The sequence below is a fragment of the Dendrobates tinctorius genome, unplaced genomic scaffold, assembly GCF_039654945.1.
Source record: "Dendrobates tinctorius isolate UK_male_01 unplaced genomic scaffold, ASM3965494v1 ptg000192l, whole genome shotgun sequence".
NCBI lineage: Eukaryota > Metazoa > Chordata > Amphibia > Anura > Dendrobatidae > Dendrobates > Dendrobates tinctorius.
Window position 1 is genome coordinate 10985576 of NW_027361859.1, and position 18584 is coordinate 11004159.

General features: G+C 44.8%; 1 protein-coding gene across 2 annotated transcripts in view; it reads right to left on the reverse strand.

Moving 5' to 3' along the window:
- Nucleotides 1–8031: 8031 nt before the first annotated feature.
- Nucleotides 8032–18584, reverse strand: part of LOC141055842 (uncharacterized) — a 60426-nt gene continuing 49873 nt past the window's right edge. For both annotated transcript variants that reach the window (XM_073552551.1, XM_073552550.1), the window contains exons 2-7: nt 17147–17290; nt 16841–17020; nt 16639–16762; nt 16458–16555; nt 16172–16262; nt 8032–12963 (exon numbers count right to left, since the gene is read on the reverse strand). In XM_073552551.1, the coding sequence (XP_073408652.1) occupies nt 11654–12963; nt 16172–16262; nt 16458–16555; nt 16639–16762; nt 16841–17020; nt 17147–17218 (1875 nt within the window). In that variant the 5' untranslated portion in view covers nt 17219–17290 and the 3' untranslated portion in view covers nt 8032–11653. The remainder of the gene's footprint in view (nt 12964–16171; nt 16263–16457; nt 16556–16638; nt 16763–16840; nt 17021–17146; nt 17291–18584) is intronic.

Sequence of the window (18584 nt, forward strand, 5' to 3'; positions counted from 1 at the left end):
TGAAAACTCATTTATTCAGACTGGCCTACCGCCTCAACACATTAACCTAATCTATCCCTGGGTGGCATAGTCAAAAGTTTTTTACCATAACCAGGTTCCCCGCATCATGTTCCCACATGCTTTATGCATCCATTAGCCCTCTGCATCTGTACTGTTACACACTTAACATTATGGCTGGTCCATACAATCAGGGCAACTGTTACCACCCACCTTTCGTGTCTACCTCTTTCCTCATAGACTGTAAGCTTGTGAGCAGGGCCCTCATTCCTCTTGGTATCTGTTATGATCTATGTGATTATTGCTATGCTGTAATGTCTATTGTCTGTACAAGTCCCCTCTGAAATGTAAAGTGCTGCGGAATATGTCAGCGCTATAGAAATAAAATTTATTATTATTATTATCTCTAGGTGGTATTATTCACCGTCTCGGTTAGCAATCATTAATCCTTCCAATTCCCCTCTCTGCTGGAGGGATTGTGGACAATATGGTAGCATTTCACATTTGTTTTGGTTTTGCCCATGTATCAGACCTTTTTTGGGATGAAATCGCTTCTCTCATTGCTATTATATTAAAGAGTTTAGATTTTTCTCTGTATCCTCAGTTGGCCCTGCTCTCTTTGAATGCGGATCAATTGAATCCACCTTTTAGGAAACTTGCTATACATCTGCTTTTAGTTTCTAAGAATGCTATTGCTTTCTTTGGGAAATCTCCTAAAGTGCCCTCTTCACAAGAAATTATTGACAAACTGGCTGTTCATAAATCTTATGACCTAAAATTGGCATTAATAAATGACTGCTTTCCTTCCTTTTCGAAAAAATGGTCTCGCTGGCTGGAAATTTTTCCATAAGATATTACTGTATTTATTGTTTTGCTATTTTATTTTATTCTATTTTTACTTTTATGCTTCATGGATGTTTCATGTCATTGCATTTATGTTAACCTTGCTTTCTCTATGTCTTGTTTTGGTTGAAAATGTTAATAAAATTGTTTGGAAGAGGAATTGGTTAAAGGACAGGAAACAAAGAGTTGTCATAAATGGTACGTTCTCTAAATAGCATATAGCCAGCAGTGGGGACCGCAGGGATCTGTACTGGAAGCAGTGGAGACTGCAGGGATCTGTACTGGAAGCAGTGGGGACCGCAGCAGCCTGTACTGGGTGCAGTGGGGACCAAAGGAATGTGTACCGGGAGCAGTGGGGACCGCAGTGATCTGTACTAGAAGCAGTGGTGACCGCTAGGATCTGTACTGGAAGCAGTGGTTACCACCAGAATCTGTACTGGAAGCAGTAGGGACCGCAGGAATCTGTACTGGAAGCAGTAAAGACTGAAGGGATCTGTACTGGGAGCAGTGGGGACCACAGGGATCTGTACTGGGAGCAGTGGGGACCACAGGGATCTGTACTGGGAGAATATGCCATGTCTAACCAACATGTTGGCTTTCTATGAGGAGGTAAGAGCAGATCTGTGTGTTGGTAATTCAACTGAGATTTATCTGGACTTTGCAAAAGCATTTGATCCTGTACCACATAACAGCCTTATACTGAAGCTACAGAAGCAAGGACTGGGGGAAACTATATGCAGATGGGTAAGGAATTGGATAAAAGACAGGAAACAAAGAGTTGTCATAAATGGTACGTTCTCTAAATAGCATATAGTCAGCAATTGGGCCCGTTGGAGCCTGTACTGAGTCTAGTGGGGATCGAAGGGATCTGTACTAGAAGCAGTGGAGACCGCAGGGATCTGTACTGGCAGCAGTGGGGACCGCAGGAGCCTGTACTGGAAGCAGTGAGGACCACAGGGATCTGTACTGGGAGCAGTGGGGACAGCAGGGAACTGTACTAGAAGCAGTGGAGACCAGAGGGATCTGTACTGGGAGCAGTGGTGACTGCAGGGATCTGTACTGGCAGTAGTAGGGACCACAGGGATCTATACTGGTGAGCAGTGGGGACCGTAGGAATCTGTACTGGGAGAATAAGCCATGTCTAACCAACATGTTGGGTTTCTATGAGGAGGTAAGAGCATATCTGTATGTAGGTAATGTGGCTGATGTGATTTATCTGGACTTTGCAAAAGCATTTGATCCTGTACCACATAACAGCCTTATATTGAAGATACAGAAGCAAGGACTGGTGAAACTATAAGCAGGTGGGTAAGGAATTGGAGAGGAAACAAAGTCATCAAAAATGGTACGTTCCCTAAATGGCATATAGTACAGTAGAGGGAACCGAAGGGATCTGTACTGGGAGCAGTGAGACCGCAGGGATCTGTAATGGAAGCAGTGGAGACTACAGGGATCTGTACTGGGAGCAGTGGAGACTACAGGGATGTGTACTGGGAGCAGTGGGGACCACAGGGATCTGTACTGGGTGCAGTGGAACCGCAGGGATCTGTACTGGGTGCAGTGGAACCGCAGGGATCTGTACTGGAATCAATGGGAACCACAGGGATCTGTACTGAAAGCAGCGGGGACCGCAGGAGCCTGTACTGGGAGCAGTGGGGACCCCCAGAATCTGTACTAGAAGCAGTGTGGACCCCCAGGATCTGTACTGGGAGCAGTGGGGACTCCAGGGATCTGTACAAGAAGCAGTTTTGACCGCCAGAATCTGTACTAGAAGCAGTGGTGACCGCCAGGATCTGTGCTGGAAGCAGTCGTTGCCGCCAGAATCTCTACTGGAAACAGTGGGGACTGCAGGAATCTGCACTGGGTTCAGTGGGGACAGCAGGGAACTGTACTGGAAGCAGACAGGACCGCAGGGAACTCTACTGGGAGCAGTGAAGAATGAAGGGATCTGTACTGGGAGCAGTGGGGACCGCAGGGATCTGTACTGGAAGCAGTGGGGACCACAGGAGCCTGTACTCGGTGCAGTGGGGACTGGAGGGATCTGTATTAGAAGCAGTGGGGACCGCCGGGATCTGTACTGAGAGCAGTGGGGACTGCAGGGATGTGTACTGGGAGCAGTGGGGATCACAGGGATCTATACTAAAAGCAGTGATGACCGCCAGGATCTGTACTAGAAGCAGTGGTTACCACCAGAATTGGTACTGGGAGCAGTGGGGACAGCAGGAATCTGCACAGGAAGCAGTGGAGACCACAAGAATCTCTTCTGGGAGCAGTGACCAAAGGGATCTGTACTGGGAGCAGTGGGGACTGCAGGGATCTGTACTGGAAGCAGTGGGAACCACAGGGATCTGTAATGGGAACCACAGGGATTTATAGTGGGAGAATAAGCCATGTCTAAACAACATGTTGGCTTTCTATGAGGAGGTAAGAGCAGATCTGTATGTTGAAAATTTAGCTGATGATATTTATCTGGACTTTGCAAACGCATTTGATCCTGTACCACATAACAGCCTTATACTGAAGCTACAGAAACAAGGACTGGGGGAAACTATATGCAGATGGGTAAGGAATTGGCTAAATGACAGGAAACAAAGACTTGTCATAAATGGTATGTTCTCTAAATGGGATATAGTCAGCAGTGGGGACCGCAGGGGTCTGTACTGGGAGCATTGGGGACCGCAGGGATCTTTACTGGGAGCAGTGGGGACCCCCAGGATCTGTACCGGAAGCAGTGGGAACCGTAGGGACCTGTACCGGAAGCAGTGGGACCCGCAGAAGCTTGTACTAGGTGCAGTGGGGACCACTAGGATCTGTACTGGGAGCAGTGGGGACTGCAGGGATCTGTACTGGGAGCAGTGGGGGCAGCAGGGATCTGCACTAGAAGCAGTGGGGGCAGCAGGGAACTGTACTGGAAGCAGTGAGGACGGAAGGGAACTCTGCTGGGAGCAGTGAAGAACGAAGGGATCTGTACTGGGAGCAGTGGGGACCGCAGGGATCTGTACTAGAAGCAGTGGAGACTGCTGGGATCTGTACTGGGAGCAGTGGGGACCGCAGGGATCTGTACTGGGAGCAGTGGGGACTGCAGGGATCTGTACTAGAAGCAGTGGTGACCTCCAGGATCTGTGATAGAAGCAGTGGTGACCTCCAGGATCTGTGATAGAAGCAGTGGGTACAGCGAGAATTTTGTACTGGAAGGAGTGGGGACCTCAGGAATCTGCACTGGGAACCACAGGGATTTGTACTGAGAGCAGTGGGAACAGCAGGGAACTGTATTGGAAGCAGTAGGGACCACAGGGATCTGTACTGGAAGCATTGAGGACCACAGGGAACTCTGCTGGGAGCAGTGAAGAACAAAGGGATCTGTACTGGGAGCAGTGGAGACCACAGGGATCTGTACTGGGAGTAGTGGTGACCATAGGGATCTGTATTGGGAGAATAAGCCAAGTCTAACCAACATGTTGGGTTTCTATGAGGAGGTAAGAGCAGATCTGTATGTTGAAAATTTAGCTGATGATATTTATCTGGACTTTGCAAACGCATTTGATCCTGTACCACATAACAGCCTTATACTGAAGCTACAGAAACAAGGACTGGGGGAAACTATATGCAGATGGGTAAGGAATTGGCTAAATGACAGGAAACAAAGACTTGTCATAAATGGTATGTTCTCTAAATGGGATATAGTCAGCAGTGGGGACCGCAGGGGTCTGTACTGGGAGCATTGGGGACCGCAGGGATCTTTACTGGGAGCAGTGGGGACCCCCAGGATCTGTACCGGAAGCAGTGGGAACCGTAGGGACCTGTACCGGAAGCAGTGGGACCCGCAGAAGCTTGTACTAGGTGCAGTGGGGACCACTAGGATCTGTACTGGGAGCAGTGGGGACTGCAGGGATCTGTACTGGGAGCAGTGGGGGCAGCAGGGATCTGCACTAGAAGCAGTGGGGGCAGCAGGGAACTGTACTGGAAGCAGTGAGGACGGAAGGGAACTCTGCTGGGAGCAGTGAAGAACGAAGGGATCTGTACTGGGAGCAGTGGGGACCGCAGGGATCTGTACTAGAAGCAGTGGAGACTGCTGGGATCTGTACTGGGAGCAGTGGGGACCGCAGGGATCTGTACTAGAAGCAGTGGAGACTGCTGGGATCTGTACTGGGAGCAGTGGGGACCGCAGGGATCTGTACTGGGAGCAGTGGGGACTGCAGGGATCTGTACTAGAAGCAGTGGTGACCTTCAGGATCTGTGATAGAAGCAGTGACCTCCAGGATCTGTGATAGAAGCAGTGGGTACAGCGAGAATTTTGTACTGGAAGGAGTGGGGACCTCAGGAATCTGCACTGGGAACCACAGGGATTTGTACTGAGAGCAGTGGGAACAGCAGGGAACTGTATTGGAAGCAGTAGGGACCACAGGGATCTGTACTGGAAGCAGTGAGGACCACAGGGAACTCTGCTGGGAGCAGTGAAGAACAAAGGGATCTGTACTGGGAGCAGTGGAGACCACAGGGATCTGTACTGGGAGTAGTGGTGACCATAGGGATCTGTATTGGGAGAATAAGCCAAGTCTAACCAACATGTTGGGTTTCTATGAGGAGGTAAGAGCAGATCTGGATGTAGGTAATGCGGCTGATGAGATTTTTCTGGACTGTGCAAAAGCATTTGATCCTGTACCACATAACAGCCTTATACTGAAGCTACAGAAGCAAGGACTGGTGAAACTGTATGCAGATGGGTCAGGAATTAACTAAATGACAGGAAACAAAGTCATCATCAATGGTACATTCTCTAAATGGCATATACTCAGCAGTGGGGACCGCAGAGATCTGTACTCGGAGCATTGGGGACCGCAGGGATCTGTACTGAAAGCAGTGGGAACCGCAGAGATCTGTACTGGAAGCAGTGGGGACCAAAGGGACCTGTACTAGAAGCAGTGGGGACCGCCGTGATCTGTACTTGGAGCAGTGGGGGCAGCAGGGATCTGTACTGGGAGCAGTGGGGACCACAGGGATCTGGTACTGGGAGCAGTAGGGACTGCAGGAATCTGTACTGGGAGTAGTGGGGACCACAGGGATCTGTAATGAGAGCAGTGTGGACCGCAGGAATATGTACTGGGAGCAGTGGGGACCGTAGGGATCTGTACTGGGAGCAGTGAAGGCCACAGGGATCTGTCCTGGGAGCAGTGGGGACTGCAGGGATCTGTGATGGAAGCAGTGGGTAGAGCGAGAATTTTGTACTGGAAGGAGTGGGGACCGCAGGAATCTGCAGTGGGAGCAGTAAGAACCAGGGCTGTGGAGTCGGTAAGCCAAACCTGCGACTCCAACTCCGACTCCGACTCCTCAATTTCCCTTACACCGACTCCAACTCCGACTCCGACTCCGACTCCACGACTCCGACTCCGACTCCCACACATATTGCTTATATTTAAGTGAAAAATTTATTGTAGTACAATGTGAACCTCAGACATTTAATCATTTTTATGATCCAATAATCAAGATATTTAGATAGAACAGAATATATATTGGTGTACTACCCGGTTTTCATTCTTTTTGGTACAGATATGATATGGATAGACAGATATGGATAAATGGATAGATAGAGCAGATTTCTAATCTGCTTTTGCTATTGAAAACATTATCTATGAGCTCAAAAACCTTTCAGGTGATGCGGTTTTTTAAAAAGATGATCAGCTTTTGCAGCTGAAAAACGTATCCTCAAAAAACACAGGAAAAACGCTGTGTGTGAATGTAGCCTTAGATTAGGAATAGAACAGCCATTTATAGGACATTTCATAACTTTCCCAAACTCCTATGAAAAAATATTCAGCACATCCTGCATTGAATTACTGTACCCAATTTATTATATATTTTAGGAGTCGGAGTCGGTCCATTTTATACCGACTCCAACTCCGACTCCGACTCCACCAAAATGAGCACCGACTCCGACTCCACGACTCCGACTCCACAGCCCTGGTAAGAACCACATGGATCTGTACTGGGAGCAGTGGGAATAGCGGGGAACTGTAGTGGAAGCAGTAGGGACCACAGGGATCTGTACTGGAAGCAGTGAAGACCGCAGGGAACTCTTCTGGGAGCAGTGAAGAACAAAGGGATCTGTACTGGGAGCAGTAGAGACCACAGGGATCTGTACTGGGAGAATAAGCCATGTCTAACCAACATGTTGGGTTTCTATGAGGAGGTAAGAGCAGATCTGTATGTAGGGTGTAGTGGATGATGAGATTTATCTGGACTGTGCAAAAGCATTTGATCCTGTACCACATAACAGCCTTAAACTGAAGCTACAGAAGCAAGGACTGGTGAAACTACATGCAGATGGGTCAGGAATTAGGTAAATGACAGGAAACAAAGTCATCATCAATGGTACGTTCTCTAAATGGCATATACTCAGCAGTGGGGACCGCAGAGATCTTTACTGGGAGCAGTGGGAACCGCAGGGATCTGTACTGAAAGCAGTGGGAACCACAGGGATCTGTACTGGAAGTAGTGGGGACCACAGAAATCTGTACTGGAAGCAGTGGGGGCCGCAGAGATCTGTACTGGAAGCAGTGGGAACCGCAGGGATCTGTACTGGAAGCAGTGGGAACCTCAGGGATCTGTACTGGAAGCAGTGGGAACCACAGGGATCTGTACTGGAAGTAGTGGGGACCACAGAAATCTGTACTGGAAGCAGTGGGGGCCGCAGAGATCTGTACTGGAAGCAGTGGGGACCAAAGGGATCTGTACTAGAAGCAATGGGGACCGCCGTGATCTGTACTTGGAGCCGTGGGGACAGCAGGGATCTGGTAATGGGAGCAGTAGGGACCACAGGGATCTGTACTGAGAGCAGTGGGGACCGCAGGGATCTGTACTGGAAGCAGTGAGGACCGCAGGGATTTGTACTAGGAGCAGTGGGGGCCGCAGGGATCTGTACTGGTGGCGATGGGGACCACAGGAATCTATACCGGAAGTAGAGGGGACCACAGGGATTTGTACTAGGAGCAGTGGGGGACTGCTGGGATCTGTACAGGTAGCAATGTGGACCACAGAGATCTGTGCTAGGACCGACTCTTTTTAATCTCTTTATTAATGACCTTGTGGATGGGATTGAGAGTAAAGTGTCAGTCATTGCAGACAATGATTAAAGGAAGGATAGGTGAATATCAGGCACCAATAACCCAAAGTAAAACAATATAAGCGGAGATGTCCAAAAAATGAAAGATGCTTTATTGATACCAAAACACACTCATGAATGAGTATAAAAACAAAAACAGACAAGAAGGTAGGAGAATATCTTTTATAACAAAGCGCAATCATCATTTCATAATAAAATAACGAAAAAATGACTGACTCTGACAATAGCAAAAGTGCATGCAAATATTTAACTACAATAAACAAGGGTTCCCCCAAAGGCCCAGATAAGCAACAGTGTAGTGTGAATTAAGTGTAAAATACACTGAGGTGCCTGTAATGATAATATGAACCACAAGGAATGCAACCCTCGATATGAAGTGAGAAGAGTGAGAGAGTCACGGACCCCATGCGTTACGCCACAGCAATGTAGCTTCCTTAGTGGTAAGAATCTTTGTTGATGACACCAAACTATGTAGGTTATTAATAACTGACCTGGACAGTATAATATTACAAGATGATCTTTATAAGATGTCTGAATGGGCAAACACTTGGCAAATGAGATTTAATATTGGTAAATGTAATGTACCTAGGACAGAATAATCCTATTGTTGCATATACATAAAATGGAAGCATACTCAGGACTACAGAACAGAAGGACTTGGGTACTCTGGTTACAATTAAACGGAGCAGTAGTACTCAATGTAAAGCAGCAGCTGCAAAAGCAAACAAGATGTTAGGGTCCAGAAGATGTGATCCCAATGTATTCTTACCCCTCTATTAACTTGTAAGACCATAGTATGGGATACAACTTTTGGATCCACATTTTAAAAAGGCTATTCAGAAGTTAAGAAGTTAAAGTGACGCTGAGTCAATCTCATGGACTAGCCGTGAGTCGGGATAAACAAGGAGGTCGAGGTCAATAGCCAGGATGACACATCATAAATAGAGGTAAGAGACAAAGGTGTAGTCAGATAACGGTCCGAGGTCAAAATACTGGGAGGATAGTGGCACAGATCAAAGGGGTTAGCCAATCAGATGAGGTCACGGTCAGAATGAGATCAAGGTCAGTTAATGATTGATCACCAAGCAAAGCACTAGGCACAGAGAAAACAAACCACACTCAGCTGAAGCTATGGCTGGCAACTATCTGGGACTGCCAGTCCTGTTAAGAAGGTGAGTAATTAAGAGAACAGGAAGCACCAGAAGAGAGCTCAGCACTTCCCAGTCTCAGATTGGATGGTCAAGCTGTCAAAGCACAAAGCTCAGCATGCCCTTGCAGTAGACTGGACGACTGAGCAATCAATCACTGCATCCTAAAGGTACTGTCACACTAAGCGATATCGCTAGCAATATCGCTATAACTTGTGACGTTATAGCGATATTGCTAGCGACGTCGCTGTGTCTGATACTTACCTACGACCCGCTCCCCCGCTGGTTATCGCTGATTGCGCGAGAACGTCCAGGACTGTTTCTCGTTGTCAGCTTCCTGTGGAGAGACGAGCGTGGAGCCGGGCGGGAAGACGCAGGATCACCTAGTGTGACAGGTAAGTAGCGACCCCTGTCCCCAGCAATGTCGCTGGTGAGATCTGCCTGTGTGGCAGCTCACTAGCAACCACTTATCGATGTACCAGCCATCCTGACTGCGTCATATCGCTGGTCGTGATCGCTGGTACATCGCTAAGTGTGACAGTACCTTAAGACACACTGAGGGTAGAGTTGTTACATAGAGTTAGTTCAAAAGCAGGCAACTAGATTATTACAAGGGAAGGGCATACAATATGATGAGAAGTTGAAAAAAGTTGGGTATTTTTAGCTTAAAAAAAAAAAGACATCTCAGAAGATATTTCATTTATATGTATAAATATGTGTGGTCAATACAGAGGACTGGCACACGACTTACTCTTTCCAAAGACCATACTAAGGACTAGTGGCATTCATTATGGGTGGAAGAAAGGTGATTCTACATGCTAAATAGGAAAGGATTCTTTACAGATAGAGCCCGTCAGACTGTGGAATGCCACACCACAAGAGGCAGTAATGGTAGACATTATAACAGCTTTTAAAAAAGGGCTGGATAATTTCCTCATAACACATAACATTGTGGGTTATAGGTAATGCATTGATTAAAAAAAAAATAGATATTTGGTGAGAGGTTGAAATTGAAGGACCTAGGTCTTTTTTCAATCTATGTAATTATGAATCGCCATATGAGAGAATTCAAACAGCGAATTCCAACAGCGACGTCAGACAGTAATGGTTTCTGAGGGTCCGGTGACTTACCGTAGAAGAGGGAGTACTGTCATAGCTCCTTTTGGAGATTCAATCAGGTGACCTGTTGCTGGGTGGTCGGTTCTTCTGTCTGCTCAGCTGTTGCCGTTTCTTCCCTGTCCAAATGCTTATGGTTTCTATTGTCTTTGTTTTCCTTTCTTGGATTACTCCTCTCCAACAGTTTCTCATTTTCCCACTTGTCCTATCACTTTCTTGGCTGGATTTTATATGTTCAACCTTCGTTTCACTGCACTTCCTTGCTAGCTATCTCTCTTGCTGGATGTGTCTTCAGGAGTTCCAGCCCTTCAGCTAAGGGGTTTACCTTGCTTTGTAAAATGAGGTTGTATTCTTGCAGTGAGTCCGTTTGCTTTTCCTTCTACCACTCATTAACTTTCCTTCTTTGCCCTATGTGAATGTGCTTTAGTTTCTCACCCAGGGCTTTCGCATCTTACGTCACACTTTCCTGTCCCCTTGTTGACAGTGTGCTGTGGCCTCCCCTCCGGTTCTTCAGGAGGTACGAGAAACCCTTCAACGGGCTATTAGGGAGTTAAGCTGGAGGTGGTATTATTAGCTGTGCAGCTAAGGCCTTTCTAGTCGGTACAGAGACAAGTTGGGTGTAGCTATGGCATTTTCCCCCACGGGTTCTCCGGTAGCTATCAATATGTGATTTCTGGATAAAACATTTCCCACATTCTGAACATGAAAAATGCTTCTCCCCTGTGTGACTGCTCTGGTGTCTAACAAGATGCGATTTCGAGTTAATAAATCTCACATTCTACACAACTTTCTCCTTGCTGTTAATTTTTTGATGTGTGATAAGATTTGATTTCTGTATAAAACATTTCCCACATTCTGAACATGAATACAGCTTCTCCACTGTGTGAAGTATCTGCTGTCTAACAAGGTATGATTTCAGTGCAAAACATTTTCCATTCTTAACATGAAAAAGGTTTCTCTCATGTAAGGGTGTGTGAACACGCCGCGGAATGCTCTGCGGATTTGTCCGTGCGGATTTAGTAAAATCCGCAGGTAAATCCGCAGGACAGAAGACCTGCGGTTTATCTGCTGATTAGCCTGCGGGTTTGCCCTGCGGTTTTTCATCTCTCCAATGGAGCAGATGGGAAACCGCAGCATAATCCGCAGAAAGAATTGACATGTCAATTCTTTCTGCGGTTTTGAAACCGCAGCAAATCCGCGCGGAAAATTCCGCAGCATATGCATTGCGGTTTCCATTTTCCATTCATTTTAATGGTATTGTACAACGCAGCAGATTCTGCTGCGGTTCCGCAGGGCCAAATCCGCTGCAGAATCCGCGTGTGCACACACTCTAAGAGTTCTCTGGTGTGTAACAAGAGTTGATTTATTTACAAAACATTTCCCACATTATGAACAAGAATATGGCTTCTCTCCTGTGTGAAGTCTCTGTCTAAAAAGGGGTATTTTCGGTGGAAAACATTTTCCATTCTGAACATGAAAAAGGCTTATCCACTGTGTGAGTTCTCTGATGTGTAATAAGCTGTGTTTTCTGTACAAAACATTTCCCACAATCTGAACATGAAAAAGGCTTCTCCCCTGTGTGCATTCTCTGATGTGTATTAAGATGTGATTTCTGTTTAAAACATTTTCCACATTCTAAACATGAAAAAGGCTTCTCCCCTGTGTGAGTTCTCTGATGTGTGATAAGTTGTGATTTCTTTGTAAAACATTTCCCACATTCAGAACATAAAAATGGCTTCTCTCCTGTGTGTATTCTTTGGTGTATAACAGCATCTGATTTCTGGCTAAAACGTTTCCCACATTCTGAACATGAAAAAGGCTTCTCCCCTGTATGAGTTCTCCGGTGTACAATAAGATTATTTTTGTCTGTAAAACATTTTTCACATTCTGAACATGAAAAAGGCTTCTCTCCTCTGTGGGTCCTCTGGTGGCTATCCAGAATCGTTTTCCATTTAAAACATTTCCCACATTCTGAACATGAAAAAGGCTTCTCCCCTGTGTGACTTATTTGGTGTATAACAAGATTGCATTTCTGTCTAAAATATTTCCCACAATCCAAACAGGAAAATGGCTTCTCACCTGTGTGGGTTCTCTGGTGACTAAGAAGAGATTTATTCTTCACAAAACATTTCCCACATTCTGAACAAGAAAATGGCTTCTCCCCTGTGTGGGTTCTTTTGTGTATAACAACATCTGATTTCTGGTTAAAACGTTTCCCACATTCTGAACATGAAAAAGGCTTCTCTCCTGTGTGAGATCGCCGATGTCTGATAAGACTTGATTTCTCTGTAAAACATTTTCCACAATCTGAACATGAAAATGTCTTCTCCCCTATGTGAATTCTCCGGTGACTAACAAGATCTGGTTTCTGGTTAAAACATTTCCCACACTTAGAACAAGAAAACCTATTTTCTGCTGTGCAAATTTTTTGATATTTAAGAAAAGACTTTTCGAGAGGAAAACTATTTCCATATTCTGAAAGTGAAAATGGCTTCTTTGCTTTAGGAGGAATATGTTTTTTAATGCTTATTTCGTGACTTTGATTTTCCTTAGTAGTCGGTAATGAATCAGAAGACAGGAACTGTTCCAATGGATCAAATGATAGATCTTTGCTGTGAAGGAATGATGGTATATCTGGAGTAATGGCATTCACTTCAATCGTATCCTGTGGAATTTCAAGATCATCTAATTTAAAAAATGAAGATGACAGCTGTCCCTCTGACGGCCAGGTACAGTCATCTGCCAAGAATAAAAACAAATATTATTTTTGAATAAAATATACTTAAAATTTATATTTTTGAACATTTTTACTTAAACTGTTCGTAAAAATGGCAAGTTATGTAAAAAAAAATTGAATTATTCACCAAGACAATGACAGTTCACAATCTAATAGAAAACCTCATAGGATGAACCAGTAGAGCGCAGTATTAAACTGTTTGTTCATTCTGCCTCCCAAATATGGAATAAAAAGCCACCAAAATGTTATGCAGGCAAAAATAATACCAAAAAAACTCTACTCCTCTCACAAAAAACAAGTCCCCAGTCAAGTGAATCGTCTATCAGTGGAAAAACTGAGGTTTCTACATTATTAGTGGCTCAAAGGCTCTTGAATACCAACATGGCTTCCATAAACCTGTCAAGCAATATCCGCTTTCCAATAGTCAAAGCTCCCCCTCACTTCTGAGCCTTGCAGGGTGCGAAAGCCACATTTAGCATTCAGGGATTTGGCATTACTATAGTGCGAAGAACCCACTCAATTTATGGTGTGTATGTGTCTCTGGAGCACAATCTGGACACTATGTGTAGGGTAATAAAATGGTATATTTTCAATTTTCACATCATCCACTATGTGCTAATTTCCGGAAAGTGCCTGTGGAATAAAAATAGTTACTACTCCTATATATTAATTAGCTGAGGATTATTATTTCCAAAATGGAGTCACTTTATGGGGATTTCTACTGCTCTGGTTTTCTGCCATTTTGTCATATTAAGACTTCTACAAATGGTGTGTGTCACCAGGAGCCAACTTATTATTTCTGAAGTGGTGCTAGTAATGGAGGAGACGTTGGAAACAGAAGCCTTGGTAGGCATAGGCTCTGTCCAGACACTAAGAATAGGGTTTCCGGGACCTGTAGTACCATCTAGTCTGGTAGTATGGGGGTGTGTGCTGTCCAGCTGAAGTAATCTGCTCCCTGTTTCAGCCAAGTGGAAAGCACTACAGCCTGAAGCATATTGCTGGAAGATGCCAGATGCAGCCTTGTTCTCCTCTGGTACAGACCTCTGTGCTCAGCTCCCGGATTGTGTTTGTTTCCTGTTGTGATCCTGGCCCATTTTCTGAGCACTCTTATGTTTTCTGATTTTGTATTTTCTCTGCCCTTCTGGTTCTGACTCAAGTACTGGATTATTCTTCTTGCCATATTACACCACAGAACAGCAGGTAACACCTTGGTCCAAGTCAAGCCTAGGGGTCTCTGTATACGTCCAAATCCACATAAAGGGGTTAAAGGGTGATGAACAAGGCAATCCCTATTTTGAGCACTAACTACTGTAGTCAAAAATTGTGACTATAGACAATAACACATCTACTGAAATGATCAAACAATAGTCTTCATTAGTAAATAATGAGTAACTAGTGGTGAAACCTCTCTGGAGTAATTAGAGTATGTGTCTCGGTGGTTCCTGGCAATCTAAACTATCGTAAAGGCCAATATTTTCTGTCAAATTAATTTCTTAATGCAATATTAGTCATTTAAAGAGAACTATTATATAATAGTGCAGAGCTGAGGTGTCTTAAATTTAAATCTTGGGCATTTGGACGAGGCAATGGAGAACTCTTTTTAAAACTAACAAGGAATTATAGACTCACATTAGTGAGGCATTCCAATCCCACCACAATTTAATTATCCTGAACCTGTAAGAAGGATACAGAATGAAAAAAAATGTTACATCCCAACAACAACGTATGTTTGAGGGAAGAATTCCAACACTAAAGTGGACTTTCACTTTTTCATGGTGGACCATTGGAGCTACTATGTCCTCTGACCAGAAAAGTAGAGAAAGTATTAGGACTCCCCATTTCAGGAGCGTCTGTGTAGTAATCTGAATTCCTTAGGATTAAAAACAATAGAATTTATGACGTGTGGTAAAGTCATGAAACTAGGGCTCGAGCTATGCCAACATATCTTCTGCAGGCGTGAATAAAGGAATATTGCATTTTATATATACACACACACCATGGCACAGGTGTAAGTTTTTATGTAGTTTATCACAGCCCCCCTTAAAGTGAATTAGTATTAAATGAAATTGAAAAGTCAGGATAAAGGGAAACTCTGTCGTTATTGTACAGAAATTCACACTTGGCCTCCCTGCACATTTAATGTTGTCAATCATAAAAGTGAAGTTTGGCCAGAAAGGCTGGACCTGGTCTTGTAGGGACCATATGAGCACATTCAGCAGCACAGAAGGGAGAGAAGGTAGATTCATCCAATAAGATATCAGGTATCTAGGAAGCCAACAGCATCATTACCCTCCACTTTCTCTTACAGGCCCATCATAATGTTTTTCTTCAAGTGATTTTCTAACTTGTCAGCACATTCTACGTACAATGTCATTTTACTTTGAAGTTTTCAGACCTGGGTAGATAATGGTCAGCATCTTCTAATCCCAGGGGTATGTGGATCTTCCTGGTTTTCAGTTCTATAGAAAAGGGCTTTCAATGCCCAAAATCATTTGAACAGTTTTGGGGGAATGATAATGTTGTGGTCTACAGACAAAATGGTGATCACAAGATTGTGATACGGCTGGACTACACCACCGATAAAGCAGCCACAGCCGGTGACTGAGAAGAATCTGTGACTTCTTGGTATTTAGTGGTTACTACCAGGGGCGTAATTACCACGGTCGCAGCAGTCGTCACTGGGCCCGGGGAAGTCAGGAATCCGGCAGGTCAGACCATGGTATCTCCCAACCGTTCCGATTCTCGCGAGACAGTCCCGTTTTTGACCCTCCTGCGTCCCGCCTGGGAGTCTATTCTTCCTGCACTGCACTGAGCCGCCACGCCACCCCATCCTCGCCTTCCCAGATACACCCACTGCAGCCCTCCACAGCCTGCAATGATGACCTAGGCTGTTCTTTTCTATGCGCACAGGACTTGTGATGAGGTCACAGGAGGGGAGGAGTCAGGGGTCACATGATCAGGATCCTCCGTGTCTGCAGGACTCTGCTGTGCTGGTTGTCATGGTGCTGGATGAGGTAAAGTTTCTGTGTGGGGTCAGTAGGGGTTTACATGTAGCAGAGCCGCGCGTGTACGAGGTGTACGTAGAGGATTCCCGCGTTTACGAGGTGTATGGAGAGGAGCCGCGCGTGTATTTTGGCATGAGGGGGGCCCCATTTGAAAGTTCGCACCGGGGCCCATAACTTTGTAGTTACGCCGCTGGCTACTACTCACCTGGGTAGTCATATATAGGAAACTCCTCTTTACACCACTCATCACCCCTCACATATGTCTCTGTAGTATTAATATGGGTCAGATCTTCACCCTGAAACAAATATTGTAAAAGTCACAGACAGATGGAGAAGTCTCATCCATGATCAGCTCTAATCCTGCCATCTCCACCGTTCTCATTACACAAGTATAAAACATATAATACTGGTGGATAAACCAAGACTGAGCACAAGACCTTCACAGCCATCTACAAATCATAGGGAAGATCTCATAACACCTCTCCATCTACCTGATGATCCTGAGGAACATTGAAATCTTCTTGTTTACAGTCCTGTGGAAGAAAAGGACTTGGACATCTCTCTGGTGTTGTCCTCTTACTGGATAGATCTGGAGGAAACACATACAGGGACTGAATTCATTCTTTACATACAGATAATTATAGGCAGTGTGTATTTAGTCCTGTCTATTACCTGGTGATGTGAGGGGCTGGGGAATCTCCATCATGACGTCCTTGTACAGATTTTTATGTCCTTCTAAATACTCCCACTCCTCCATGGAGAAATAGACGGCAACATCCTGACACCTTATAGGAACCTGACACATACAATGATACGGTCATCCCAAGATCCCGTCATAGCGTTACTGTATACAGTAATGTCCCAGCAGTGTCACCTCTCCAGTCAGCAGCTCAATCATCTTGAGGGTGAGTTCTAGGATCTTCTGGTCATTGAAGTCCTCTTGTATCAGGGGGTGAGGAGGAGGCTCCATGATTGGGCTCAGGGGTCTTCTCCATCCCTCAGACACAGGATCCTGGCAGCGCTCACTAGAGGTCTTCTTCACTACTGTGTAATCCTGGTTATGGAGAGACACATTAATAAATCTCACTACAGACATTTCCAGAGTCCTCACCTCTCCAGTTCTGTCCATCTGTTATTCCCATAGATAAAAATGATGTAATGTGACATCAGAATCTCTCACCTCTCCAGTAAGCCGGAAGAGGATCTCTAGGGTGAGGTGTAATATCCTCTCCGCCATCTTGTCCATATCCATCTTTAATGGGTAAATCAGGAAAATTCTCTTATATAGAAGATCTTCACTGAGAGGATCTGATATTGTAGGAACCTGAATGAGAAGAAGATGAGCCGATGTAACATCATAAACATCCTGTGTAATAATACAATTACTGGAGATAATCAGGGAAACATATGAGGAGATTTAATATTTTACAGTATTTAGTTTTCTTCTTTACACCTACTAATAAAACCTATATATTTAGGCCACAGACAACAAGCAGTTTCTTCCTCGGAGTCGGCAGCTGGATACGTTTCTCATAGACTCATCTTCCATAACGCTAATTCTCGTCTCATTTACCGACACTGGAATCGGCATTAGCAATACTGCAGGAGATATTCATTACACGTGACATGAGAAATAAGTAAAAAAAAGTCTCCATATACAGTGTTTTATGGAGTTTATTTCTGGCTTTAGGGTTGCCTATATAAACACGAGAATAAAAGCAGATATGAAAATGTTTCTAAAGAAAATTGGCACCAACAATTCTTGTAAGAAGAAAAAAAAAGCAGAAGACACATTTTGTTATTTTTTAACACATTAAACATTTGTTTTAAACAAAATTAACTCTTTTGGGCCCCAGAACATAGATAAACACTGCAATCATGGCACAGGTGTGGCTGCAACAACAACCCTGGCAGTTTAACCATTTGCTGCTGTCAAAAGCAAACATGGCAATCTAAAAAAGTGTGACAGAGTTCGGCCGAATGCCCTCTGTCAGGATAACCTGACTTTTTGCTCTCAGTTCCAGTTAGGAACTTGCAGCTCTCTGGCGCCCCCCTTATCGTCAGATCAGTCAGGGAACTGCACCTAAGATAAGTATTTTCCGGAAAGGCTGCCTTGTTACGTATTGGCTATTGGGCACTCTGCAGTGGGGGTGGTATGTGTCACCAGTCCTAGGCAGGGAATACACACATAAACCTCCGATCCATCACTGCCAGGGTTCCCCAATAACACTAGGACACCACGCTGCCACGAGTCCCTCGTTTGATACCAAAGCCTATATTGTGTCATGCACCAACCAAGGTACCGGGATTTTACGTGGAGAACGTAATGGTTCGATCTGTTAGCAGCGGATTAATCAGCGTAACATCCAGAGTCAGCAACACAGAATGTAGATTTATTCATATCCAGGTTGAACAGCTTACAGCATGAAATGTGATCAGTCTGGTATCTGCTGTGGCTTGCAGCATGGGAGCATTACAACAACAAGAAGGGAAGAGAAGGCGGGGGTATCCTGTCTGTTCCTTTTTTTTTGTCACTGAACTTTGTTAACAATCTCACAATATGCACAATATATCAAACAGTACAGTAGTAGTTGTTGCAATACATACAGATCAATGTG